Source organism: Dipodomys ordii, unplaced genomic scaffold (genome assembly GCF_000151885.1).
Source record: "Dipodomys ordii isolate 6190 unplaced genomic scaffold, Dord_2.0 Scaffold1, whole genome shotgun sequence".
Taxonomy (NCBI): Eukaryota; Metazoa; Chordata; class Mammalia; order Rodentia; family Heteromyidae; genus Dipodomys; species Dipodomys ordii.
In genome coordinates, this window is record NW_012267217.1 from 59,366,472 (window position 1) to 59,393,299 (window position 26,828).

At 43.5% G+C, this 26,828-nt stretch overlaps 1 protein-coding gene across 2 annotated transcripts in view; it reads right to left on the reverse strand.

Moving 5' to 3' along the window:
- Col4a4 (collagen, type IV, alpha 4) overlaps positions 1-26,828 on the reverse strand; it is a 118,134-nt gene that overhangs the window by 71,692 nt on the left and 19,614 nt on the right. For both annotated transcript variants that reach the window (XM_013010218.1, XM_013010226.1), the window contains exons 4-12: positions 24,420-24,497; positions 12,381-12,515; positions 11,180-11,224; positions 10,424-10,540; positions 7,937-8,005; positions 5,001-5,036; positions 3,173-3,235; positions 2,142-2,177; positions 1,909-1,950 (exon numbers count right to left, since the gene is read on the reverse strand). In XM_013010218.1, the coding sequence (XP_012865672.1) occupies positions 1,909-1,950; positions 2,142-2,177; positions 3,173-3,235; positions 5,001-5,036; positions 7,937-8,005; positions 10,424-10,540; positions 11,180-11,224; positions 12,381-12,515; positions 24,420-24,497 (621 nt within the window). The remainder of the gene's footprint in view (positions 1-1,908; positions 1,951-2,141; positions 2,178-3,172; positions 3,236-5,000; positions 5,037-7,936; positions 8,006-10,423; positions 10,541-11,179; positions 11,225-12,380; positions 12,516-24,419; positions 24,498-26,828) is intronic.

Below are 26,828 nucleotides of genomic sequence, written 5' to 3' on the forward strand. Positions count from 1 at the left end.
AATTATGATTATAGTTATGGGGATTTTCCAACTACATTAAATCTTTTTCTGAATCCTGATATTTTCAGTGCTTGTCAAATAAATGTATCATAAGAACATTCAGTGATTTATGAGTTATTCCAGTCTGGATAGATTTATTTTCTTTCTAGCTTATATCAATAAATTAGGTTATTTCTTATTTATTTTCAGTAATATTTAAAACACAAGATGCCATATATAAGTAACTAACCAAAAGGGTTTTTTATTTGTTTTTGTTTGCTTTTTATTGGGGCTTTAAGTTGCTTTTACAGTACAACCATGAATTTTCACTTTTAATTAGATGCCCTTTGTATGCTTTTGAATATCACTATTATTGGACAGTTAAAGTTATCTTCTGTTTCTGACATATGCTCTGAATCAGACATCTGTTTGCCAGCTAGCCTGTATTACTTTGGAGAAGTTTCTTAACATATTTCTCATCCCTACTTTTTTAAATTCCTCTAAACCTCACATTTTTGCTCTATGATATTGATGATAATACTGGCTCACTTCAAGGTATTATTTTACTGAATGCATGATACATTTGACAGGCTTATAGCCATCCATAAAGAAGAATGAAGTTCCATTGTCTTAATTTTTGGATTACTTAAAGGGTCACCACATTACTCAATATTTCCACATTTTTCTATAGCCTGAGCTTGCAAATACATCCGCTGGCCTCAGCCCTGAAGACCACTCGGCCGGCAATGCCTTCGGGCCTTGCCACATCTCAGGGGTGGGAGGATTCCAGAGCCAAAACAAAGTAATCCCAGGGACTGAGACTCCTCAAGCTTGAACACTATTGTCTGACTGTATGTTCTTTTAGTCATGTCTCTAAGTCAATGGTTCTAAAGGTTTGGACACACACACACACACACACACACACACACACACAGACACACACACAGAGGAACATTTGGTAAGTCTTGACACAGTGCTGTTGATATACTCGGGCACAGGTCGCTGCTAGTGTTGAGTGAATAGAGACCACAAACACCTCTAAGTATTCTATCTTTGACAGTTATGTTGCTCTATTAAACATCTTTACCATAGTTTAACCGTGCTGGAACTTCATGAGAGTGGGTACCAGTCTGCCTATCTTGTTAATTTTCCAGTCAGTATCAAACCTAGCATGGCACAGAATAGAGACTTGGTATCTATTTCTAATGTTGAAAAACACTTGCCTTCCATTGGACACTGAATTAATTATATCTAGATAACCCATTCTTTTCACTCTGTGTGTGTGAGTGTATGTGTCTGTGTCTGTGTGTCTGTGTCTGTGTGTCTATGTGTATCAGTCTCAGGGCTTGAACCAACAGCCTGGGAGCTGTCCCTGAGCATTTTTTGTGGTAGCACTCTACCACTTCTAGGTGTTTGGTGATTAATTGGAAATAAGAATCTCATGGACTTTTCTTCCTTAGGCTGGCTTTGAATCATGATCCTCATATCTCAGCCTCCTGAGTAGTTAGGATTACAGGCACGAGCCATTGGTACCTGGCTCACTCACTTATTAAAATCTTATCCTCACTCTCAGGCTTCCACAGAAAGGACTGTGACTCAAGAGAGGGAGGAGGAGGCAGGAAGGATAGGGGGAAGGAGATGTTATTAAACGTCTGTGGCTCAAGTTACTTTATACTTTTTTATTATCTTTCTTGCCATGTTGAAATGTGTCATCTAAAGGAACCTGAATTCAGTGTAAGCTGTGTCGGAGCTGTCATTAACAAGTCAAGGCAAATAGTGGCATAATAATTGAGCAGAGAGAAAAATTCTCAGCCATCAAGTTGGGCAGTGACCAGATTGTGAGCACAGCTAAATAATAACCCAAATACCGCCATTACAGGATGATGCACATCCCCTACACTGTGACCTCCGTGCCAGGCTGTTCCTTACCGGATCTCCCATTTGCCCTTTCACTCCCACACCAGGATTGCCCTGAAAAAGAGAAGAAAATCAATCTAATTGCTTTTGAATTAAAAAAAAAACAATAAAAAATGAGGATTTCTATTCTATGCAGTTCATTTAAACACTTAGAAAATCTGATAAGGGGAAAGATGTCATTCTAACAAGCATCCTCGATGAACTCTTTCAATGTGCATGCGTTATGTATATGTATCAGGACTTACCTTCAACCCTGGGCTCCCAGGATGACCCGGAGGTCCCTAAATCAAAGACAAAATAAATTAACACATAAACAATCAGCCATAGCTTATCGAGATGTGTGTTTATTGGTTGTCTCAAGTTTCTATTTAGGAAACACTCGACTTTAAAATAGGCATGACAGGGCTGGGAAGGTGGCTCAGTGGTAGAGCGCTTGCCTTGCATGCCTGAGGCCTTGGGTTCAATTCCTCAGTACCACATAAGCAAAAAAAAAAAGCTGGAAGTGGCGCTGTGGCTCAAGTGGTAGAGCACTAGCCTTGAGTTGAAGAGCTGAGGGACAGCGTCCAGGCCCAGAGTTCATGCCCCACAACCAGATACAAAAACAAATAAAATAGGCACGACATGACCTCTCTCTCATGTAAGAGCTTTAATAAATTGATCTCATGGAGGTAGTTAGAATAGAATAGAATAGTTGTCATCAGCCGCTAGGAAGGCTGGAGCGGAGAGAAGCAGGTAGGAAGAATGCTTGGTTGCTGTGTACACAACTGTGGTTGGGAGATTTAGCTTCTCATCTTCTGTAGCACAGAAGGGCACCACCGTCAACAATAATTTATTGCATATTTTAAGGTGGCTGCAAGAGAGGATTGAAAAGTGTTTCTGACATAACGACAAATGTTTGAGATCATCGGTATGCTACTTGCCACGATTTGATCAGGTCATTTTGTTTGCACATGTCTAAATGTCACCTTTGTATCTATGACCATGTATACTTTCCGTGTCAACTAAAACTTAAAAAGTACACAATGGATCTTTGCCCATGACTTTTTGGCATGGATGTGCTACTGGGCTGTGGAAATCTCACTTCAGTGGCTTATTTCTGGCGAAACCTGTGTGTGAAGATAGAGTCCTGCAGATAAAGTGAGGGTGGGCAGAATCCCCCAAATATAAGCTCTCAAGGGGGCTGCCCGCGCCTGACCCAATGCTGCACTTCTGTCTTTACATTTTATCCAAACGTTGATGCTGGGTTTCTAGACAGCGTTCGAGGTGTTACACTCACCGTGAGCCCTGCTGCACCGGGGTAGCCCCTGGGGCCCACTGGTCCCGGCGGACCCCTAGATCCCTAGACAGGACAAAATCAGCACATTAAAAACATATAAGCTGCATTCATAACAAGAGCCGCCTTGTAATCCCAGGTGGATTGAAACCCCCAACACAATGAGTTCCCTCCCTCCCTGCTCAGCTGGAGAATCTTCAACAGACTCGGGGCAGCCTGAACTCTTTATAGATCTGACAAACCCAATTGTGAAGACACAGAGAACCATACACTTTCAAAAATAAATACATAAACCTGTCACAGTGAAGGTTAAGAGGAAAGGAAACTCAAATTGGATGCTAGTGCCTCCTGCTTGTAGTCCTAGCTGCTTAGGGAATTGAGATCTGTAAGCTCCCACAGTTCAAAGCCAGCCTGGGGGAGAAGGTTTGCTAGACTCTATCTTCAAAATAACCATCAAAACAGCAGGACTAGAGGCCTGACTCCACGGGTAGAGCATCAGCCTAGGAAGAGTGAGGCCAGGTTCAAACCCCTGGACCACGGAAAGAAAAATCAGAGAAAACTTGTTCTTAGCAAAATTCCACACTTATTACTATTTGTACATATATTGGAAGAATTAAAATATTAGTACCAGTTAACATTAATAGTTAAATAGTAATACATTTATATTTTAATACTGTTTTGTAATATGCCTCTTGCCAAACTGGTAAAAACCCTTGTGGATAGAAACACAATGATCCCGATTTAAGATGAAGACGGTCCACCATACAGTGTTTATATCATATCATTTTCACAGGCACCCATTAGGATGAGAAGGTTCTAGCAGGGCAGCCTAGAAGGGTGAAGAGAAACCCTCGCTTGACTGGCAGGTCGAATGGTTTGAGTGTAATGCCGCACCCTCTCTAGGAAGAGGGACTCTTGCTTATTGTCCCAAAGTCATCTCATTTATTGCACAGGGCTGGGCCTCAGCAGTGTTAAGGAAAACAACGCAAGGAAGTCAACCGTCAATAGCCAGAAACACAAAACAACACGATAGATTAACCAGCAGGAGGCAAAACTGCTCTCAATTTCAAAGATACTGATGCATGGGAGAGATTAATATAATCAGTGAATTACAAGTTACAGGAAGGCAGATATAATATATGGTCACTGATTTGGCAGGCAAAGGAAGAGAGATAGGGCAAAATTACTTCCCCTTCCAATGCCTCTGTAAGGAGATCTACCTATGCACACGTACAGTCACAAGCAGACTTACTTTCCTAGTACGTAGGAAAATAAAAAGGGTCTACAAATAGCTGCGCAACACCAAATGATCATTAAGAGACGGAATGCCAGTGGCCCACATATGCAATCCTGAAGTAGAGCTGTGGCTTAAGTGGTTCACCACTAGCAGCGGGTAAAAATCTAAGGGACAGTGCCAAGAGTACAAACTCCAGTTCTCTCTCTCTTTGTCGCTGTGTCTTTGTCTTTGTCTTTGTCTCTGTCTCTGTCTCTCTGTCTCTCTGTCTCTCTCTCTGTCTGTCTCTCTCTCTCTCTCTCTCTCTCTCTCTCTCTCTCACACACACACACACATGATAGAGGAGAAGGTAAGGTATAGCTAACTGAAAAACTAAATTTGGAAGCTTGCTTTGGTGCACGCAAGCTGTGTTATCTCACACCGATTCCATTCACTGTCTTGAAACTCTCAATGTCTGGAAAGGGGAACTACACTTTTGTTTTCTATTAGGTAGACCTCACAAATTATGCGGCCAGTTCTGCTGGGTTTAAAATCTACTGTACACATTGGACTGTTGGAATAGGAAATCACAGCACGTGATGTGCTGGGGAGACTTACTGGTAAGCCAAGAGGTCCTGGGTCTCCGGGGTCTCCCTGCAATGATAACAGTACAGTGTTTGACAAAGGCATGACAGATTTTTTAAGCTATGGATCGTGTGAACAACATTTTTAAAAATATGCACAGAAATTATCTGGATTCTTCTAATGGTGTTCAATTTTTCCGGCGATGAGAATACACTGGGCAAGTGCATCGATCGATAGGCCTCCAATCCTCCTTCTCCTCAATGGGAACCACAACGAGATGGTTGGAAGTCATGACCACTTAGAACAGAGGTGAGAGTTGTTTTGTCAGTTTAAATTACTCGAAATTCTCCAGCTAAAGATGGAGTTTCCTCACAAGCCTACCTGGTCCCTTTGGACCAGCCTACAATGATGTAAAGGAATGTGTGGGGAGAGTTCCTTACACCTCTAGCTGTCGGCATCTGACGCTCGTGACTCAGCCCAGGCTCAACTGCTTTAACAGGGGAACCCATGCATCTTCTCTCGGGTACAGGTGCTTTCTAATGTGAATTAGCTATAAAATAAAAGTCTAGTCTTTGAACACTTTTGAGTTTATAGTGATTTCTGTGGCATTCAGGTCATTTACAATGTTGTTCAACCAAAACCAAATCCATCTACACAATGTCTTCATCTCTCCAGTGGAAACTCCATAGAAATACAGTTGATTCAAGGAAGACCTCGAATAGTGTGATTTCTTAGAAAGGAAAAATCAAAGTGAAGCAAAACAAACCATTAGGAAGTGTTACTTGAAAGGGGTGGGAGTGCCAGTGGCTCACGCCTGGAATCCGAGCTACTCAGGAGGCTGAGATCTGAGGATTGAGGTTCAAAGCCAGCCAGGGCAGGAAAGTCCGAGAGACTCTTATCTCCAATAAACCACCAGAAAACCGGAAGTGGCACTGTGGCTCAAGTGGTAGAGAGCTAGCCTTGAGCTGAAGAGCTAAGGGACAGTGCCCAGGCCCAGAGTTCAAGCCCCACGATCAACAAGAAAGAAACCAAGAAAGGAAGGAAGGAAGGAAAGAAGGAAGGAAGGAAGAAAGGAAGGAAGGAAGGAAGGTAGGTAGGTAGGTAGTGGGGTAGGCTCAACAGGAAAGGGGGTAGATAAGTAAAGAGGACTTGAGGGAGAAAAATGAAGACAAGAATCCAATGTATACCCTACACAATTAAGAAGAGCGAGGGGAGGGGTGGGGAGGGGAGAAATGGGCGAGAATGTTGAAAGGGGTGGCATTGATCAAGATATGTTGTATTCATACATTGCTTTGTTAAATGGCAACTCCTTTGTACAACTACTTTAAAATAATAATAAATAATAATGATAAATAAAATACTCTATTAACTCCCAGTGCCAACTCACTCTGGGCATCATTGTACTGTCTGTCTCTGAAGCTGAATATTCTAAGAAATTTAGGCCGTGGAATCTAGTATGGCCAATCTTATTAAAGATCTTCTGTTTAGGCTTGAGATAAGGAAGTCTCTATACTTCTCTCCCCTTCTGTCTCCCTTCTTTTCGGTTGTCTCTTCTATGGCTATCTTTCTTGTTTTCTATTGTTTACTATCTATCTCACTTGTTCGTAGTTTTGTGACTGGGCATGATGTCATCCGGTTTCATACACATTGTTGCATATATCAGAATTTCCGTCTTTTTTTAAAGGCTGAATCATATTCATTTATATAGATAGACCTATATTTGATTCTTGTGATCATCTATACATCTTCTGACAAACCATGAGGCAACTTCTACCTTTTGGCTACTGTGCACATGCATTGTGCCTCTGCTTTCAATTGTTTTAGTGACATGCCCAGAAGTGAAGTTCCTGAATTATACAGTAATCTTACATTTAATATTTTGAAGAATTGCCACATTTTTTCTATAGTAGCTGTACTATTTTACATTCTCATCTAAAATGACACACTATTGCTGACATTGTTTTATTTTTTTTTTTTTGCTTTTTCTAATAGCTACCTAAATGAATGTGAAGTATGTGAAGACTCTTAAAAAAGAATATCGTATAATTCTTTATGAAGGATCCTGTATAATTCTTGTAAGCAAGAGAAGTCTTTCCAATATGTGATATTGGTTCCTAGAATACCCTGTGGGATGCTGAGTTTACTAAAATATTGTTGAAGTTGTAGTAAAAGCTGTAGTTCTTGCTGTTGGCTGTGTGTAGATGGACAGTTGCATCCTCTTCCAACGGGACAGAACTCAGGCTCTCAGAGAAACAATCTATAACTCATTTTATTCCTAAGAGAAAAAGAGAATCTGGAAAATGGACTGGTTCTCTTTGCTTTTCCACTCATCGCCCTTGTACCTGGTTGAAACATGGCTTCTCAGATTTGGGATGAAGCGGCCCCTCGAAACCTTATTTCTGAATATTCCTGTATGTCTTCCCCTGCTTAAAGCACACAAGCATTCCTTTGGGAGAGTGCTAAAACTTTCTAGAGTGTTCAAATTCCATAGTGATAACTTTCAGTGTACTAGATGGCACCATGCAAATGTTAGCAATCAGTAGCCAACACCAAGGGGTCATTCTTCCCTAGGGAATATCTGTTAATAGCTGGTGACATTATCGGTGCGGGGGGGGGAGGAGGAGGAAAGCACTGCCAGTGTGGGGGGCGGGGCAAGGCTGCAAGGCCTGACATTCTGTAATGTTCAGGATCTGCACCAAAATACTGGTAGTGACCAGCTTGTGAAACCTTGACATCAAAGTGTGCTTGCAACTCTGAACGGCTGGTGGCGCTGTGTTGCTGTAGTCATAGTGACAGAAGCACAAGTCTTCACACAAGAAGTAGATACCCATCTTGGTGTGTCCAGTCAATGACAAAACTCATTCTGACTGACACTGAGCAGGAAACCCCTATCAGTGTACTTCCTGCATGGTTTACCACTTTGAAGGGAAGAAAATTCACCTAATACTCACAATTGATGTACTACTTACCTGAGTACCTTTAATGGCACCAGCAATGAACACTGAATTTCCTTTTTCACCACGTTCTCCAGGAAGGCCCTGAAAATAAAACATTTATGTAAATGGAGAAAGTGCATTATTATGGCAGGATTTTTTCATATGAAATATTAGTGAACAATAAAACTAACATTGCAACCATTATTCTGGCAGAGTTTTATCGTCCTAAAGTTCTTATATACATTTCCTCTATATTTAATTGCCTCTGTTTAGGAATTCCCAAGGCAGAGTATCCACTAATATATAGAAATTCATGAATTTTTGAGCAGAAACATTGGATTTTTTTCTTACAATATAATACTTAGGCATTATTCTTTTTAAATGCCCAATTTTATTATTTTAATTCATGCTCTAGAAATAGTATAAAGAAAAGCATATGTCCATTTCAGTATTTACATTCCAAACAGAGCTTGCACATCCTTTGTAAAAGTAACTTTAAAAATATGATATATTCCTTTTAGGAGGTTTTTGTATATAGGTGCTGGTTGGTTATCTTTAAAAAGTGAATGAAATAGCTCAATGTACTCTTCCAGGGCTTTCTTGTGTCTCATCTTAATCTCTTACTTAATATCTTAATGTATCTTAACTTGGTTGCCACCTAAACCTTCTATCTTCTCCATATGCCAAGCTTCTATGAAGGACACACACATTTCAAAGTAGCTCTTCACACAGGGTGCCTGACTCTTAGGAAATTACACCAACAGCTTACATACCTCTGCAGGTAGTGCTAACTTCCTGTGGTTCCCATCTGCATAAATTTCAGTCCCACAATTAAATAATACCAGTCCTCCAACAACATGACTTGAATTTCAGTCTCAATTACAACTGAAATTAGTTGAGTCATGACATAAAATGCCAACTCTACTGTTAGCTCATTGGTCCCCAAATTGCTATATAACTAACAGAGGCCAATCATGAGTCTTGAATGATTCGGTGGAGAAGGTGGGCAGCCTCACATTACACAAAAAGTGTCAGATAACTCAGGGGACCATTGTGCAAACCAGTACTGCTGTCTACAAGCCACCAGCGGGAATTCCTGCTTTCATGAACTGCTGATTCAGCAGAATTAGGTTCCATCCAACTTGAAGAGTTTAAGACACATGCATTCAACAGACTGCACTGGGACTAGGCAATGCTTGAGTTTGAGAGCCTCGGGTGGAAGATGATTGTGGCTCCTGTGTCGTAATGAAAATAAGGCGGGGGAGGGAGTGGAGGAGTGGGGGGAGGGGGGAGTCTGTAAAAGCTTTTTGAGTTCTATATCCAGATAAGTTCCTCATAGGTCTGAAACACAAAGAAGACTTGTGAAGAAGAATTGGATGACTCTGCTTGAAGAATGAAATCTGAAGAACAATATTTAACGAGAGAAGGGAAAGGGCTGAAAACTAGCCACAGAAAATCTGTTTTGAAGAGACAAGTGATCTCTGCTCTTTAAGTGACGAAAAGAGAAAGAAAACAAACACAAAAAAATCAGAGGACACATGAAGTATAGAAAAAGAAGGGCATATAAGGAAGTACCCTTGCTGAAGTTAAGCCCAATTTTTTTAAAAGAAAACCAACAATGAAGAATAGTAAATTTATCGTCAAGTGTCAACAGTGTCCACTGTTAAGAATGGACATCCATTCCGAATCCTTCTCTAATTTATCTTCTTTAATTACACGAGGCCACAGAGATTGAAAAACAAAAAACAGAACCTTGACCTGGTGTGATGGCGCATGCCTGCCATCACAGCCACCAGGAGGCTGAGGGGGAAGAGCATGCATGCCTGCAAAGCCAGGGTGGGCTACATGGTGAGGCCACGTTGTGAAATAAAAGGAGGAGGAAGAGGAAGAGGCTTCTGCAGGTGGGTGGAAGGGAAGTTCCACCTAGGAGACATGGAGGACAGAATGGCGGAGAGACCCAGTGTATGGTCATTCTGCTGCCACTTCCCCATAGGAAACTGTCGGCTGGTGTCCCGATATGGGGTACGAGGCAGTCATTAGTACAAGAGCACCTGCCTGAATCTGTGCACCCCCCCCCCATGCTGGGCCCCAAGTCTCACTCCTACAGCCATTACAACAAAGGCAAACTCCTCTATTAAATACTTTTCTGCTTGGCTTTCCAGGGGCGCTCAGACATGTTTGCAGTGAACCCTCATACGTTTTGCTACCTGGCCCCTCTGCTCCTTTTCTTTACTCTCCATTCTCTGTACAGAGACAGCTTAAAGAAGCAGCCATAGGATTCTTTCTTCCTTGAAAGCATCAGTGTCTTTGCAAGAAGCAACAAAGAAAATCCAATCTCTTGTGCAGTCTACAAAGCCTTACATGTTCAGTCCTGCCTGCTGTCTAACCACCTCCTCCAGCCGCACTCCCTGAGTTCACAGATCTCCAGGTACTCTTGCATTAACTCTGCTTTTAACCATGCCAGCCTTTTCCTACTGTAGGCCTTCTCACACCCGATGAGCTGCCCTGTGGGTGTCTTACAGGGGGGCCTCCGGGGCCTGGTACTCCCCTTTCTCCTGGGAATCCAGGATCACCTCTGGATCCATTGTAGCCATTCAAGCCAGGTTTTCCTCTCGATCCAGGAGGCCCTGGATGACCCTACAGAAAACAAAAGTGAAGCCTTTTTATTTATTTACTTATTCACTTGTTTATTTATGCAGGAAAATCCCTAACACCAAGGATACATGCTATGGGTCCCAAATTCTGGCCATGGTAACTCACACGTTAACTTGTTTAAGTTCATGCAATTTCCTTCCCTGTCTAAAAGTGCTATGTGTCATAGGAAACCCAAAAGTACAGATCTTGTCCTGCATCCAAATTTGAATTAATTTACTTTTGATTATTCTGAGAGATTGGAGAGGCAATTTTTTTCAAAGCCTTCCATTCCCTTGTCTCCCCTTCCCCCACAAAAATAATTCTACTCCTCTCACTTAATTTTTGTATTAAAAGTGAAAGTCTCTACTCCACTAGCAATTTTAGAAAATAAGTTTCATTAAGATCATATTTTATTTCCAGAAGACTGATTTTGGAGTTTTTTCCCCCCTAATCTGTTTGAAACCCTTGCTGACTGAGCAAAATGCAAAGACCCTTTCATGTGTTATGTATTCCATGTACTTCTCATATACAAACATGGAAAAAATTTAAGTTTGCCTAATATGTATACTTTTTGACTATGTGGTTTTATGGGTCCTAACATGTATTCCCCCTTCTTCAAAAATAAAAAAGAAGAATACGTACAGGTATTCCGCCCAAACCTGGAAACCCAGGAATGCCAGTTGGACCCTAGAATTACAACATACAAAACAAAAGCATAAACATTACTAAATTATTAGACTAGCAAGCTGATTTACTTGAAAATTGGGACTCATTTGAAACCTCTTACTGGTCACGATCATTTGGTTTTTCCATTGATGAGTTAATATGCTGTCATTTGAGAAATGACTCTTTGTACTTTCCAGTGTGCATTTGATTTAAGTCAGCAATTCAGCTTTTCAGAACAATAGCCTAGTAAACATGACCAACAGTATCTTATAGGACTGTTTGTACACTAACACTGCCAAATTTGGGGCACAATCTCAAATTATCAGCAGGAAACGAGTTCTAGCTTTGCAGTGGTATACTATGCAGATTTAAAGGGATAAATCCAACCTGAAGAAGTTAATGAAAAATGGTCTTTAAATCATAGTGCTGGGGCTGGGAAGGTGGCTCAGTGGTAGAGTGCTTTCCCTGCATGCATGAGGCCCTGGTTTGATTTCTCAGCACCACATAAGCAGAAAAAGCCCCAAGTGGCATTGTAGCTCAAGTGGTAGAACACTAGCCTTGAGCTGAAGAGCTGAGGGACAGCGCCCAGGCCCTGAGTTCAGACCCACGACTGACATCATCGTCATCCATCATCATCCATCATCCATCATCATCATCATTGTCATCATCATAATCATCATCATCAAAATCATAGTGCTGAGTGATTAAAAAAAAACCAAGACAGTGTGATAACACGTGAGAAAGTATTAAGCTTTTTCTGTTTTGTTCTGTTGAGCTGGTCCTGGGGTTTGAACTCAGGGCCTGGCACTGTCCCCAAGCTTTTATTCTCCAGCTAGTGCCCTACCACTTGAGCCACAGTTCCACTAAAGATTATTTTGGTAGTTTATTGGAGTTAAGAGATCACGGACTTTCCTGCCCATCAGCTCTCCGATCTTAGCCTCCTGAGTAGCTAAGATTACAGGCATGAGCCACCAGCTTCCTAAGGTTTATTTTTTAAGCCTCTAAACAATGCACCTGCTCAGTGGCACACACTTGGGGGTTTAAACACACGGAGAAGGTCCAGAAGGACACCGTTCTCTATATAGGGGCTAGGATGGGAGAGTTGTTACTGCAGAGGAGTTTGGATTTTGAACAACAGGGTACCGAGTGCCTTGAAGATGCTGCAGAAGCTGCTCACCTTGTCTCCTTTCTCCCCCACGGCTCCGGGAGGGCCGGCGTCACCCCTTAGACCTTTCTCTCCTGGAATCCCTGGGGGTCCTGGGGGTCCCAGGGGCCCTATGGGACCCTGAGGTCCCAGTGGTCCTGGGTGGCCCTGAAAGGAAGGACATAAGAGTTAACGGATCATGGCACCTAAGGACAAGAGTTGACACTTTTTATGACAAACAGTATGGTGATCACCTCCCAAGCATTATTCATCCTACGAGGATGTAGAGATGAAGAGTAGAGGATCAGAAAGGCTAAGAAATGTCTCCAAGGACACACACACAAGGAACTGTGGGCATGGCTGTCCCTTATGGGGATTGTCTGCAGAGCTTGAGTCTTCGGTCACTCGACTTCCTCCTTGTGAGTAGTGCAGTGCTGGTATTGTGTACGTGAATCACCATGCACTCTGGCAGTCTCACTACCAGCAGCTCATTATAAACCTTCCATCTCTCTACCCAAGTGGGGGCTTTTTGGTTTGCTTTTGTTTGTGCTGGTACTGAAACCAAGGTATTTTCTTTTTAATTTATTCTTGTGAGTACTGGTTCAACAGGCATAAATTCCAAAGGCTTAAAATGTTAGCTAAGTCTTTTTTGTGGATGGTACTCAGGTTTGAGCTCAAGGCTTCATGCTTGCTTGACTGACACTATACCACTTGAGCCATACTTCCAACCTAGATTCTTGCTGGTTTATTTTGGAGTCTGGAAAGTACTTCTTCCCTGGCTGGCTTTGAACTTTGATTCTCTAGATCTCAGCCTCTTGAAAGTTAGGATTGCACACATATGTCACCAGCACCCAGTCTTAAATAGATCTTAACCATATAAGTAATAAAAAAGATAACTGTGAGTATGAACAATCTGGGGAGCTTATAAGGGAAGGCAGATTAATTTACAATAAACGTGTATAAACTGAAAGCACAACCTCAAAGTGAGAATAATGACTTAATTAACATACATTTCAAAGTGCCCTCCTTTTATTTTTCCTTGATATAAGAATGAGGAAAGAACAGCTTTGGATATTAAGTTGAGAAGTTATATTTACATGTAGCATGCAATTTGCATATAAAGTCTCCAAATGATCCTCATGGAGCATAGTACTTTACAATTATATGTTATTTTGATACATAACAAAATGCATAGTCAACCAAATGGAGGTAACTGAGAAAGCAATCTTCACCGAGTTTCATTTGAAATGTGCAGTCCCTAATTCAGTGAGCCAGTGGAATTTGCAGAGACTGAAAGAGTAGGAATGAATGTTACTACAGCCATAGAAACATGACATTTCCATTCAATGCACTAGAGAAACGTGTCCAGATTGGCCCATAAACCAAAAAGATTAGAAAATGTCTGTGTGCCTGTGAAAGGCCTTGATCTTCCTCCCTCCTTCCCTCTCCCTTCCCTACAACATGCAACTCTCATTTGGGATCATTTGTTTTGCAGCATTTGCACACACTTATGCATGCCTGCCCATGGATGATGGCTCTTGGTGCTCTAGTGGGAAGATTTCCCCTATCTACTTATTGCCCTGACCCTAGATGCCTCTCGGAGATGCCAAGATAATAACCCCTCTGCTGTCACCAGAATCCTTTCTTTATCTCTGTGTCCCTCTCCTCTTCTCCTCCACTACAGCATAAAGTTCCCAGAGCAGGCAGAGCACAAGTACCCAGGACATGATAGTAAGAAAGGCAGATGTACTAGTCAGATTTGTGTTGCTGTAATGAAGTCACTGAGGAAACCAACAGTAAACACAATGCTTGCTTTTTTTTCTCTAAGTCTGTGAAGACTACATGGTCATATATTTATTTTTTTTAAAAAGTTACTATTAAATAATTTTGTTACATAATAAATGTTTGAAGGAGATGCATGAAATCTTGAAGACTAAATCTGCCTTCAAGTGACAACAATCTCGCAAATGCAAGTCTTGGAAATAGTAGTTTGCTAGATCACCCAATTCCAGAAAACAATGTATTCACAGCAATGTAGAGGACAATTCCATTAGTATTAAATTGGTTCATATGTAAGGGGGTGGAGGAATCAATAAAAAGAATCATGGCAGACCCATAAATAACAGAGCCATAAAGGCGTGTGCAGGACTAGAAAATCATTCCAAGCAGGAATTTTACATTTTTTGGGGGGAGGGCTGGTCCTGGGGCTGGAACTCAGGGTCTGAGTGTTGCCCTGAGCTTCTTTTACTCAAGGCTAATGCTCTACCACTTGGCCCACAGCTCTACTTCTGGCTTATTGGTGGTGGTTAATTGTAGATACAAATCTCAAGGACTTTCCTACTAAGGCTGGCTTTAAACCACTATCCTCAGATCTCAGCCTCCTGAGTAGCTAGGATTACAGGTGTGAACCACAGGTACCCTTCTCATTAAAAAAAAAATTAAGCGGCTAGGAAGGTGGCTCTGTGGTAAAGTGCTTGCCTTGCATGCATGAGGTCCTGGGTTCGATTCCTCAGTCCCACATAAGCAGAAAAAGCCAGAAGTGGCACTGTGACTCAAGTGGTAGAGCACTAGCCTTGAGCTGAAGAGCTGAGGGACAGTGCCCAGGCCCAGAGTTCAGGGCCCGCAACCAAACAAAAAAAATTTTTTTAATATTTTATTTAAAAACTATTTATTTTGTTGATTTACTCTTAATCTTCACCCTCAAGCCACTAACAATAATATTCAATAAAACCCAGTGCAAACCCAGCACATGCTATAAAAACAAGTGATTTTTCATAGCAAATAGACAAGCTGCCTAATGGAAGACTGACTTTTGGGTATAAGGTCCTTGGTTTGTTTTCTTTTTCTTCTTCTCTCCCTCCTTCCTTCCCTTTCCCTCCCCCCTCTTTCTTTTTTCTGTATGTGTATGCATCAGCATGTGGCTGGATCTCAGCATCTTACACGCCCTTGGGTTTCTTGCTCAAGGCTGGTGTTCTAGCACTTGAGACTTGCTTCCGCTCTGGCATTTTGCTGGTTAATTGAGGATGAAATCTCACAAACTTTTCTGCCCAGGCTGGCTTTGAACTGCAGTTCTTCAAGTTTCAGCTTCCTGAGTAGCTAGGATTATCACAGGCACAAACCATTAACACCTCCTTTTTCCCTGTTTTCCTCTTTCCCTCCCTCTTTTCTTTCCTTCCTTCATCCCTCCTTTGTTCCTTCCTCCCCTCTCTCCCTCCCTTCCTCCCTTGGCTTTCTTCTGCTTCCTCTTAACTCTCCTCCTTTCCTCTATTCTTCTTTACTCTTTCCTACCCTCCCTCCCTCCCTCCCTCCCTCTCTTCCTTCCTCCCTTCCTCCCTTCCTTCCTCCCTTCCTCCCTTCCTCCCTTGCCACTGTGAGCACAGCTGCCTCTGTTGTGACTTTCCGTGTCTTTCTCTGCTCAGAGGCCCAGCTGACTTCACGCCATTAGCCAGTTATTGGTGATCCTCCAGCAGCCCTGGATGGGGGCCAGCTGTACAAATAAAGCCTGAAGAGCTCAGCGCTGACACTGCGCACCACCCCTCTCTGCCTCCCAGGCCAGGATGCACCTTTGGGATTTTCATCCCTGGTTCATTAGCTAAGTCAGGAATCTGTCTAGTGCAGGGCTAGGATTGCACACGCTTCCACTTCGGCCACACCCCAGCTCTCCTTGCTTTTGTATTTTTCAAATAGCTTCATCTTGGGCTGATCTTTAACCAAATGGTCCTACTTCCACCTCCTGAGTAGCTGAGATTACAGGCATGAGCTCCCAGGCTCAGCTTGGGATTTTTGTTGTTGTTGTTGAGATAGGATCTCAAACTGCGCACCATCATCCCCCACCACCCGGTTGCCTCTTACTGTGTCCCATCCACCTCCGGAGCAGCTGAGACTCCAGGCATGTTCCACCATGCCCCACCCCTTATCTTATTTATAAACATTAAAAACAGACATGTATGCCTTCTATGTTCCTTTATAAAATTTCCCTAGGAAACAATATTATTCAACTGATGACTGATATCTAATTTTGTGGCCCTCAAATGGAATTTTCTAGTTGCTCCCAGAGTTGTTTTGATCCACCCTTTTTCTCCCTCATCCTCTGAGTCTCTCTTACCCCCAAATGACAAGTAAATGCCCTGTGTCTGGCTCCTCTTCATCACCCCCTGGAGTGCCTGGCTCTCCTCAGGATTCCTCCCGTCTGCCTCTGCTCCCTTAACCCTGATCTTCTCCCCCATGGCTGTCTAGAATCTTCCCTCTCCCTTCCATCAACCATGTTGACAGGACTGTCACCTATCCAGCACCCCGGCCAACCCAGTGCCCACGGCCCCAGCCCCACTGTTTGCTGGAAGGGATTAAGTCCTTCTCCACCTGGAACTCAAATCCTATCTCTTCTCCCCCCAAATGCACAGTAATACTGACACCCGCCCTGAGCACGTACTCCATCCAGGCACTGGCCCTTGTATTCTTTATGGGATCTTTACAGCCTTGGGAAGCCAAGAGGCATCCTGTCTGCTTCTTGGTCCCCGAAGGTGGAAGCTGAGCCTCAGAGAGCCGAGGTGAGTTACTTGGCGCCACACAGCAGCTGACACCTAAGGAAGCAGATCTTCTGACCTCCAGAGTCTGCCTCTCTCTGAACCTCAAACTTTACCATTGCCCCAAACTTCCATGTCTACTCGAGAATAACACCTGCATAGCCTTGTCACTGCTTTCTCTTTGCTGTTTGGTATATGTTACTTAGACAGCTTTTTTTTTGGGGGGGGGGGCGGCCAGTCCTGGGGCTTAAACTCAGGCCTGGGCACTGTCTCTGAGATGCTTTTGCTCAAGGTTAGCACTCTACCACGTGAGCCACAGTGCCACTTCTGGCCTTTTCTGTGTATGTGGTACTGAGGAATGGAACCCAGGGCTTCATGCATGCTAGGCCAGCACTCTACCACTGAGCCACATTCCCAGCCTGGTGCACACTACTTAATATCTCGTTAGATAATATCTCCTAGAAAGCTTTAGGAGGCCAGAGGCCCCATTTGTATTTTATTTCCCCTCCAGTATCTTGGCCACTTGAACACTAATCTCTAAATGTACTTTCATCTTGCTTAATCAATACTCTTATAATTAAAGTATATGGAAAAACATTACTTTAATGGGCCTCTCCTTTTTAAACTACTATTGTCACCCCCCTTTTTTTGGGGGAATGTTGAAGTGTAATTTGGTAAGCGAGACAATAGGTGTCACTAAAATACCATTTAAATCTTCAAGCAGGCCTCAGTGGGCTGCACAATTTCTTTTTTTTAATGGGAGGGGATGATAGTGGAGTTTGAACTCCGTTCTCCATCTTTCTAATTAGGCGTTCTAACCTCTGAGCCACATATCCACTTCAGCCTGCCTAAGTATTTCTAACAATGCCTCCGGGTGTTAGGAAAAGATGCCCGGATATTAGAAAGAGTTATAGAAACAAATAATGAAAAGGTGTTGCACTAAGAGCAGACAATCCTACAAGACTGGCAGTGCCAGCGCTTTGTTTTTGGATGGCTAACCTTTAGCATTCGCTGGAGAACACGTTTCTCCTGTCTAAGCCAAGGCTACTGGAATGGGTGTCACACTTCCCCCAGCTGTGGCTAGAGGATTTCTAATTCTATCAGATCCAAGTTTAAGGGTTGGCCCCAGCTGCCTGTCCCTGCCATTCTCCCACCCCTCATCTGCATATCCCCAGGAAAATCACCACATTGCCTATCCAGGGAGTAGCAAGAACCTTGGCCTCTTCTGATGCACCCCCAAAGTACTCTGAAAAGTATTCACTGAGTACTTGTAAATAGTGGCTGGAAAGTGAACTTTAAAAGTCTCTCTCCCACGGCTCTGAGCTCGCAGTCTCATCCCGTGCTTATTTTCTGAATAAATGGAGAGGTATTACGATTAAGATGCTATAACAGAGAAGAAACAATACAAGAATCTCGGAGATGCAGCTGCCTGTCTCCCTATGGATTTCTTGGCATTTGAAAGTCCAACTTTCTCTTTTTTGTGGACCAGTTTTAAAGCTTAAACTCAGGGCCTGGGCAATGTCCCTGAACCATTTTACTCAAGGCTGGTGTTCTACCACTTGAACCACAGCTCCACTTCCAGCCTTTTGGTGGTTAATTGGAGATAAGAATATCACTGACTTTCCTGCCCAGGTTGACTTGGATGCTTAATCCTGAGATCTCAGCCTCCCAAGTAACTAGGACTATAGGCGTAAGCCACCAGTGCCCAGCTCTTTCCCCCTTTAACATCCCAATAATCCAGTGTGCTCACTAAGTTCAGCCGATGGAACCCTTGTCCTGGGCATCCTCTGACTTTCCTGCAATTTTTCCATGAAACCGTGCCGTATTTGAAACGCACTTCATTACTAGCTCTTATTTCTCTCTGGGAGCATGGCTGCCTCGAAGGTGGCTCCGGCCTTGCTCCCTGGAGCTCAGTGCAGCCCATTTGCTCAGCTCTGCTCCCAGCCAGACCTGGCCTCATGCTGCCTCACAGAGATGGGCGGTTCTTGCTCCCCAAGTGGAGACCCAGCACATCATTGACAGGTGAAGGAAGTGCCTGACCCGGGAAGGGACACTTCCTTATGCCTTCCCTTTCCTGGAGACATCCCAAACCCTGCCTAGGAAACAACCACAGAAAACTACCTAGGAAATTCCACCACTGTCAATCTCATCCTTCAACTTGCATTCATTTGTTCAACAATCACCTTCACTGCTCCTAACAGGAAGCCTTTGGGGGAGCGGAGCCAGTATCATAACCAGGAGTCAGCAGGCTGGCTGCCACCAGGAGTAAGAAAAGTCCCTTTGCCTTGAGAGGACAAGTGCATTTCTCTTCCCCCATGGTTCTCCACACCAAGGGCCCCTCCCAGCCTCTCCCTCCTGCAGGGGAGAATTACCCAGTGATTAAAAAAAAGGTGAGCCTGAGAGTTAATAGGGAATAGGTTATGGCAGAAAGAATGAAGAAACACACACACACACACACACACACACACACACACACACAGAAATCATGACAGATCATCTGGTTGTCACCGGATTTTTAAAAAACTTGAATTAGCAAAAATTAATTATACAAGAGAGCTTCGTTGTGATAGATATGTATTTATTTACTTAGATCAAGGCCAACCCATCTGCATTAATCCTTCTGAACCCCTTCCCGCCTGTCCCCCTCCTTTTGGATTGATTTTGGTGGGTTTCTTTATGTGCTTCCTTCACAATTGATTCATATGAACTATAGGATGTAAAATAAAAATCATCGCTCTGAACCATTTAGTCGCTGAAATTACAGAGTGTCCCAAAACACAGTTCTGGGTGTGCGAGAAGGGGTCTGAAGGTTGCAACTCTGGGTATGAGTGATGGTAAAACATCAAAACACGAGGAAAAACACGACTAAAAATTAAACTTCCTCATGTAAATTCCATCTATCAAGGCATGTGCTCTGAACAGTGGGAAGGATGCGTGGATGACATTTTGTACGAGACCTACTTCAATGAGAGATGATTCCCAAAAGGGAAGTCACTAATACTTGATTTGGGATTTCAGGCCAATACATCTAAGGCAGTGTTTTTAGACTTGAGCCATTTGATCTCCTGTGTGAGAAATCACCACAGCATCAGATTGATAACTCTGCAGTTTCTAGGCTCTCTTGAATGATGAAATGTGCACATAGTTTTTATTTTCCTAGAATAAACTAGAAGAGGTAATATAATAGAATGACCTCAGTTCCTAAAGCAGGGAACCAAAGACAAGATAACTTATATTTTAAGTGTCCACTGTGAGTCATGGGGTAGGGTATACTTTTTTTTTTTAGTGACTCATGTTTACTTCTTTATTCTTTCCTATGTTTCCAAAAACTCCTGCCACAGAGACTTTTTTTTTTGCTTCAATACCAAGGTTTGAACTCAATGCTTCACACTTGCTAGGTTGGCACTCTACCACTTGAGCCATATCTCCAGCTTGGCATTTTGCTGGCTGTCTTTGGAGTTGGAGTTTCAAAGACTTTTCTACCTGGGTTGGTCTGGAATCCATGATCCTGTGGCTAGCAGCCTCCTGAGCAGATATATGAATAGTCTCCAATTCCTGGCTATCAATCCGTATTGTGTCTAATCCAAATTCAATGTTTTGTTTCTTATCCAAGGGAAATACTGCCTTAGCTGCGGTAGGTTTTGAACTTCTTTGCCTACACACAAGCGAGGGTGTGAGGGCAAACTGTTTGTAATATTTCATGAGTGCTCCAGAGAGCACATGCTAGCAACCTAATCAAGAAGGCCAGATGGCAATACTTAATCCCAGCCTGACCTACAGACAAGCAGAGAGGCACAGAAGCAGAGGACTGGCTAGGCGCTGGCTAGGGAGAGGCTGAGATTCACAGGAAGGCCAGCCGAGTGGCTTCAACCCTGACCTCCTATAAGAAGGATGGGCAGGAAGGACAGCAGAAGACAGGAAGTGGGAGGAAGCATTCAGGAAAAGGTGGAGAAGAGACAAAGGAACAGTGAGGCCGACCTCAGGCCTAGCAGGCGCGCTGCTGTAGCTAGACTGCATTCTGGGCATCTAAGGAATCATCCCACGGTTCTCTGCCCTTGGTGTGCCCTGAAAAGGACTCCTGGGATTCAGCATCTTCCCATTAGAATCGTCCCTTGGGAGCTGGTGCTGTGTGTCCAGAGGCTGGCGAGCTGCTGACCACGGAGTGACCACTTCTCAAACCGGGTCCCAAGGATGGCCAGCCACGTCCCCAAGTTCCAGCTGGGAAGTGCCGCCCACTCAGCACTGCCCAGGGAGAACCCAGACCTCAAGAAGCACATGGGTTCCTGGCTTGGGGTACAACCTGCCCCACCCCACCAAGAATGCCACCCAGGAGCCAGGACGCCACGCCCGGCCTGCACTGGCTGGCCATCAAGGAAACTAAAGCTGGGTCCTGTGGACCTGCCCACCCGAGTTCACCAAGCGACACTAAGCCCAGGTGTTGGAACCTTCACGTCATTGCCTTTCCATGCCCTGGGAGCAAGAAATAGAGGTGAGGCCAGACACCTGGCTTGGCCAGGCCTTCGCAAGTCATTAGAGAAGCTGTGTCTTCTATCTTCAGCCGGAAGGAATCCTAACACCTGGCCTTGGGAGCTGTCTGGGGGCCAGCATGGGCCTTCTTCATACCTAGGCTTCCCTCTGGGTTGGAAATGGCCAGATCTCTGGTGGAATGGCCACCTGGGAACCAGGCATTGTAGGGTGCTAAGCAGCACCCCAAACCTCCAGCCACCAGTCAGCCACAGCAGCAGGAGAGCTTCAGGTTCCAGCTGTGATGACTTGGGGATGTTTCAGGACATCTGTCCCCTGGGAGGCTGGGAAGCAAAATGACTCCCACCGGAAGAGCACTGAATTACAGAGAACACAACTCCGATTCCGAATGACACAGGGGGAACTACTAGAACCACCTCAGCTTTGTTTAAGGGAGGCGATGGACTGGGCTCCCCTAGCGACAATGCTTCTGTTTTGTGGATCCTCTTCCTTCCAGCGCAGGGCAAATCAGAGCCATTTTTTTCCCTTGGGCCTCAAGCCCAAAGGTCTTACCACTGAGGTGCGCAGGTGGTGTGTTTGGCTTTGTTTTGTTGATTCCCTTCGTGGCATATGCAGAATGTTGGTGTGTTGGCATTCATAACCTCATGCAAAATCCAGGGCTGTTTTTGTTTTGTTTGTGTCAACCATTTGTGAAGGTGCCTGAAGAGCTAGGGAATTCCCTGGCATCTTGGTGTCTGGTATCCTAACTTAACTCGCAGGTTTGATTGTCGAATTTTCCTAAGCTCAAGGTCAAAATTAGGATGCCTCAAATTTTGGTTGTATTGCTGGGGGGGGTGGGGGGAAAGCAGTTTAAATATAAAAGAATGTGTTGCAATGTATAAGAAAGAAAGAACGAGAGAAAGAATGAAGACAGGAAGGAAGGAAGGAAGGAAGGAAGGAAAGAAAGAAAGAAAGGAAGGAAAAGAAAGAAAGAAAGAGAGGGAGGAAAGAAAGAGAAAGAAAGAAAGAAAGAAAGAGAGAGGGAGGGAGGGAGGGAGAAAGGGAGGGAGGGAGCAAGAAAGGAAGGAAAGAAAGGAGGAGGGAGGGAGGAAGGAAGGAAGGAAGGAAGGGAGGGAGGAACGGAGGGGTTAGCTGCTGGGGAAGGTGGTTGATACCTTCTAGATACTTGGGAGGCAGAGGTAGGAAGATCATAGTCAGAGAGTAGAGCTGAATAAAAAGCATGAGACTATCTGTAAAATAACTAAAGCAAAAAGAGACTGGGAGCCTGACTTAACTAGTCTAGCACCTGCTTAGTAAATGCAAGAACCTGACTTCAAACCCCAGTACCTTCAAAATAATAACCGGAATACTAATGCCATCCCTTCTGTGTGGTGGCAGAGCAAGGTGAGGAGAAACCCCAGACCCCATTCTCAGGAAAGCAATGTGTTGCAGCAGTAATGCCTGATCCCTATTGAGCTGTGCTGTTTTGAGAACAAGGCTCACCCTGTGGGTGGATATGGATGCTGTTCTGGACTGAATTGCAATTCCAAGAGTCACATGTGGAAGTCCCAGTTCCCAGTAGATGCCATTCAGATGGGAGCTGGCAGCTCACACCTGTAATCTGCGCTACTCAGGATCATGGTTTGAAACCATCCCAGGCCAAAAAGTCTGAGAGAATCTTATCTCAAATTAAGCATAAAAGCTAGATGTGCAAATATGGCTCAAGTGGTAGAGCACCAGCCTGAGCCAGAAAGCCAAGTTGAGAGCACAAGACCCTGAGCTCAAGCCCCAGTACTGGAACAGCAACAATAAAAAGGCCCCGGTCCACAGTATTTTCCTTCTGAAGTCTGAATGGGTGACGATGCATTCTAAGGCCCTTAAATTGTCCAAAGCTCCTGAAATGCATCCCTTTCTTGTAAGACTGTGCAAGCAGTTTGGAACAGAGTTGAGTTGACACATAATCGAATATATTTAAGGAAGTACAGAGTGATATTCCAATGCACTTACACATGACAGTAATTTTAATCAGAGAAATGTTAGTTCAAATACTTCAGCACAGATGAACTGGTGGGCAGCAGGTGGCTGTGTGAGAACACAGGAGAGCCATGCGTGAAGGCTCAGGAGACCCGACAGGCAGTCACTGAAAGGATCTGTTTCACAGAATAGATAGCAGCCTGGTGATCCTGAGCACAGTTCTGGTTGGAGTTGAGCTAGATACTAACCTGCTCTGTGCCTCCCTGTGGGCAGTCAGTGAGCCTTAGCCTTGAAAACACATAGTGTATGGGAAATTCTGACCATACAATAATCATAGCCATTATGAGATGGTATTCTATGGTGCCATCTACCCAAAACCCTTCTGGCCAAGGGTCTAGAAGCATTATTTCAAACAAGATTTACACGAGCTTTGGTTCATCCTTTATCCTAGCTACTTGGAAGGCAGAGAGATGAGGAAGATCACAATCTGTGACCAATCTAGGCAAAAAAAAAAAAAAACAGTTAACAAAACCCCATCTCAATCAATAAGTATGTATGGCAACACGCCCCTGTGATCCCAGCTACTTACAAAGCCATAGGTAGGAGGATCGCGGTCCTAGCTTACCCTGGATCAAAGCATGAGACCCTATTCTGACTCAAAAAAGTGCTGAGGGTGTGGCTCAAGTGGTAGAGTGCCTGCCTAGCAAACGCAAGGCCCTGAGTTCAAACTCCAGCCCTCACAGACACCCAGACACACACATACCAACACTGTTATACAACCCAAATGTCAGCAAGACAACCTAGTGCTCATGAGGCAACCCCAGGACCCCTGCTTCATTGAGCGATTCCTATAACTAGCATCCTGGGAAATCTGCTGCACAGACTGCATTCTGAACGTGACACCCAGTTTATGGGGATTGTGACCATTTATCAGATTGTGAAGAACTCTGACTAGAAATGACATTACCAACTACTGACATGTGCTGTGGAGCTGAGACACATGTTAAATATTCGCCGTGGTTCAAAATCCAGCTAAGCTGTCCCTGTTAAATATTCACAATGGTTCAAAATCCAGGTAAACTTTCCAGGGATTTTTTTTAATGCCACTTACCCGAGATCCCTTCTCAGGAAAACACAGGCAAACTGAGCAATCTCTTCCTCCACAAGGACCGACATATTTCTTGCCAGTCTGAAAAGTAAAGCAGTTTGTTAAATATACCAACCCACATCATTTAGATTAGCAACCAAGATATAAATTAGAATGAGCATTGAAGTTGTCTAGTTTATGGGAATTTCATAGAACCCTACTGCTTTTGGATCAATGAGAAACAAAGACACACACACACACACACACACACACACAAAACACAAGAGTAAGATAATGCTATCTTGGACTCAAACTCATGATCCTTCTGCCTCATTTTCCTGAGTGTTAGGGTCATAAATGTGCACTACCACAATTGGCTGCGAAGACTAACATTGATAGATAAAAACACAAAGCATCAGCCAGGGGTGGGTGGCTCACACCTATAATCCTAAATACTCAGGAGGCTGAGATCTGAGGACCATGGTTTGAAGCCAGCCTGGACAGATTCTTATTTCTAATCAGCCACCAAAAAATCAGATGTGGAGTTGTAGCTTCAGGTAGTAGAGCACTAGCCTGGAGCAAAAAGCTCAGGGACAGCGCTCAGGCCCTGAGTGTACACGTACACACATGCACACGTACACGCACACACACACACTGCGATGAAGCACTTACACAGTGGCATAAGGCGGCCAGATTACAAGAGAAAGGAGCTCCCAACAGTAAGGAAAATATCTTGGGGGAACTATCACTGGAGAAAAAAAAAATTCTTCCTTCAGAAGCCACTTTGGCCAGAAATGTCTATAGTTTCTGTCCATTTGGACTTAATTTACTAGATGGGAAGAGTCCTAGACAGTCACCCCAACCTTAGGCCAACAATTCATGCCCACTGAATCTTGTATAAAGGACACACTTGATATTGCTTCCAAATCTCCTTGCTCTGCCTCTCACGTCAGCTAGGATTTGTGTCCTCCATTGCATTTTCCTGAGGGCAATTCTCCACCCTTTTTGTGCTCAGGGTTAAAATAGTTCTTCCTATAATTTCCCAACACTCCAAGACGTTCTTATATTATCCTTCCCCTCCCTCCAAAAAAGCTAGGCTTGGCATTGAGCTCCATCATCACAGCTGAACAGAAAGGATACATACATAGGAGAGTCAACATGCAGGCCAGAATGGACAGAAAGCAAGACCCAACTGGGAAAAAAAAAACAAACACAATAGAAAAACAAAACCAAAAAGAGCTGGCAACATGGCTTAAGTGGTAGAGCACTTCAAAGGGCACAGCCCTAAGTTCCAACTCCAGCACTCCCTCCCAAAATGCATTTGGAGTTTCAGAAATATATGATTCTTGAGTTCTGACTGCCAGTACTATCTAGGAATACAGGAGTTCTTAATCTGGATAAAGAAAAAAATATTACTACTCAGGCCCAGATTGGGACAGGACACAAAAACTGAAGTCAGCCAGCTCAAGCACTTGGGTTCATTCAAGGTTGGGGTTGAGTTAATGTGTTCACTGAAATATCAAAATAACCAGAAAAAGAAACAGGAGTCCGTTGATTAGATGGCTTGATAACAAAGACAGGTTATTTATTTATTTTTTCTTATTTTTGCCAAGCATTGCAGAGATATTTGTAGTAGGATTCTATGTCAGGAAGGATTATTTACAAATAGACCCAATAAACACCCCAGTAAGCATTTATAGGGTATTTAATTTAAAGGTGTGTTTCAAATAATAAAAACATTTTAAGAGACAGGTGAATTCACCAAACAGCCCCACAACACACATACAAACACACCCCACACAAAACACAATGCACATCTACACAAACTATACCACCACAGAGATGCATACACAAAACATACCACTCACATCACATATACACACAACACACTAAATGCATACACCATACACATCATACACCACACACATCCCCACCATACTACATGCACAAAACATATATATATATATATATATATATAAACACACTACACACACACACACATACCCCACTATAATCATACATCACGTATCAATGTAATACCACGCACACACATACACACACACATACACACTCCACAGGAGCAAACTGGAGATCCAATGTCTACATGCACATACTTCTGGTGATTTGGGAGCTGTTTCTTTATTCCCCCATGTATTCCTCAGTACTGCAACATTTTCACATAAGCATCTACCTCAGAATCATGCTAAAGTAACTTTAAGAGCTTCCTTGTACAGCAAGTGCTGAAACTTGCTGACCACTCATGTTGATCAACATTCAAGTCACTTCCTACTTTAGGAACTGAATATGACCTGTATGCATTCACCTTTGTGCATGTCAGAATAAATATATATGAGACATTACAAAAAGACACATTCCTGTAGAGGTAAGAGCACTCGCAATCTGATGGATGATGTTGACTTGCCTTCCTCAGAT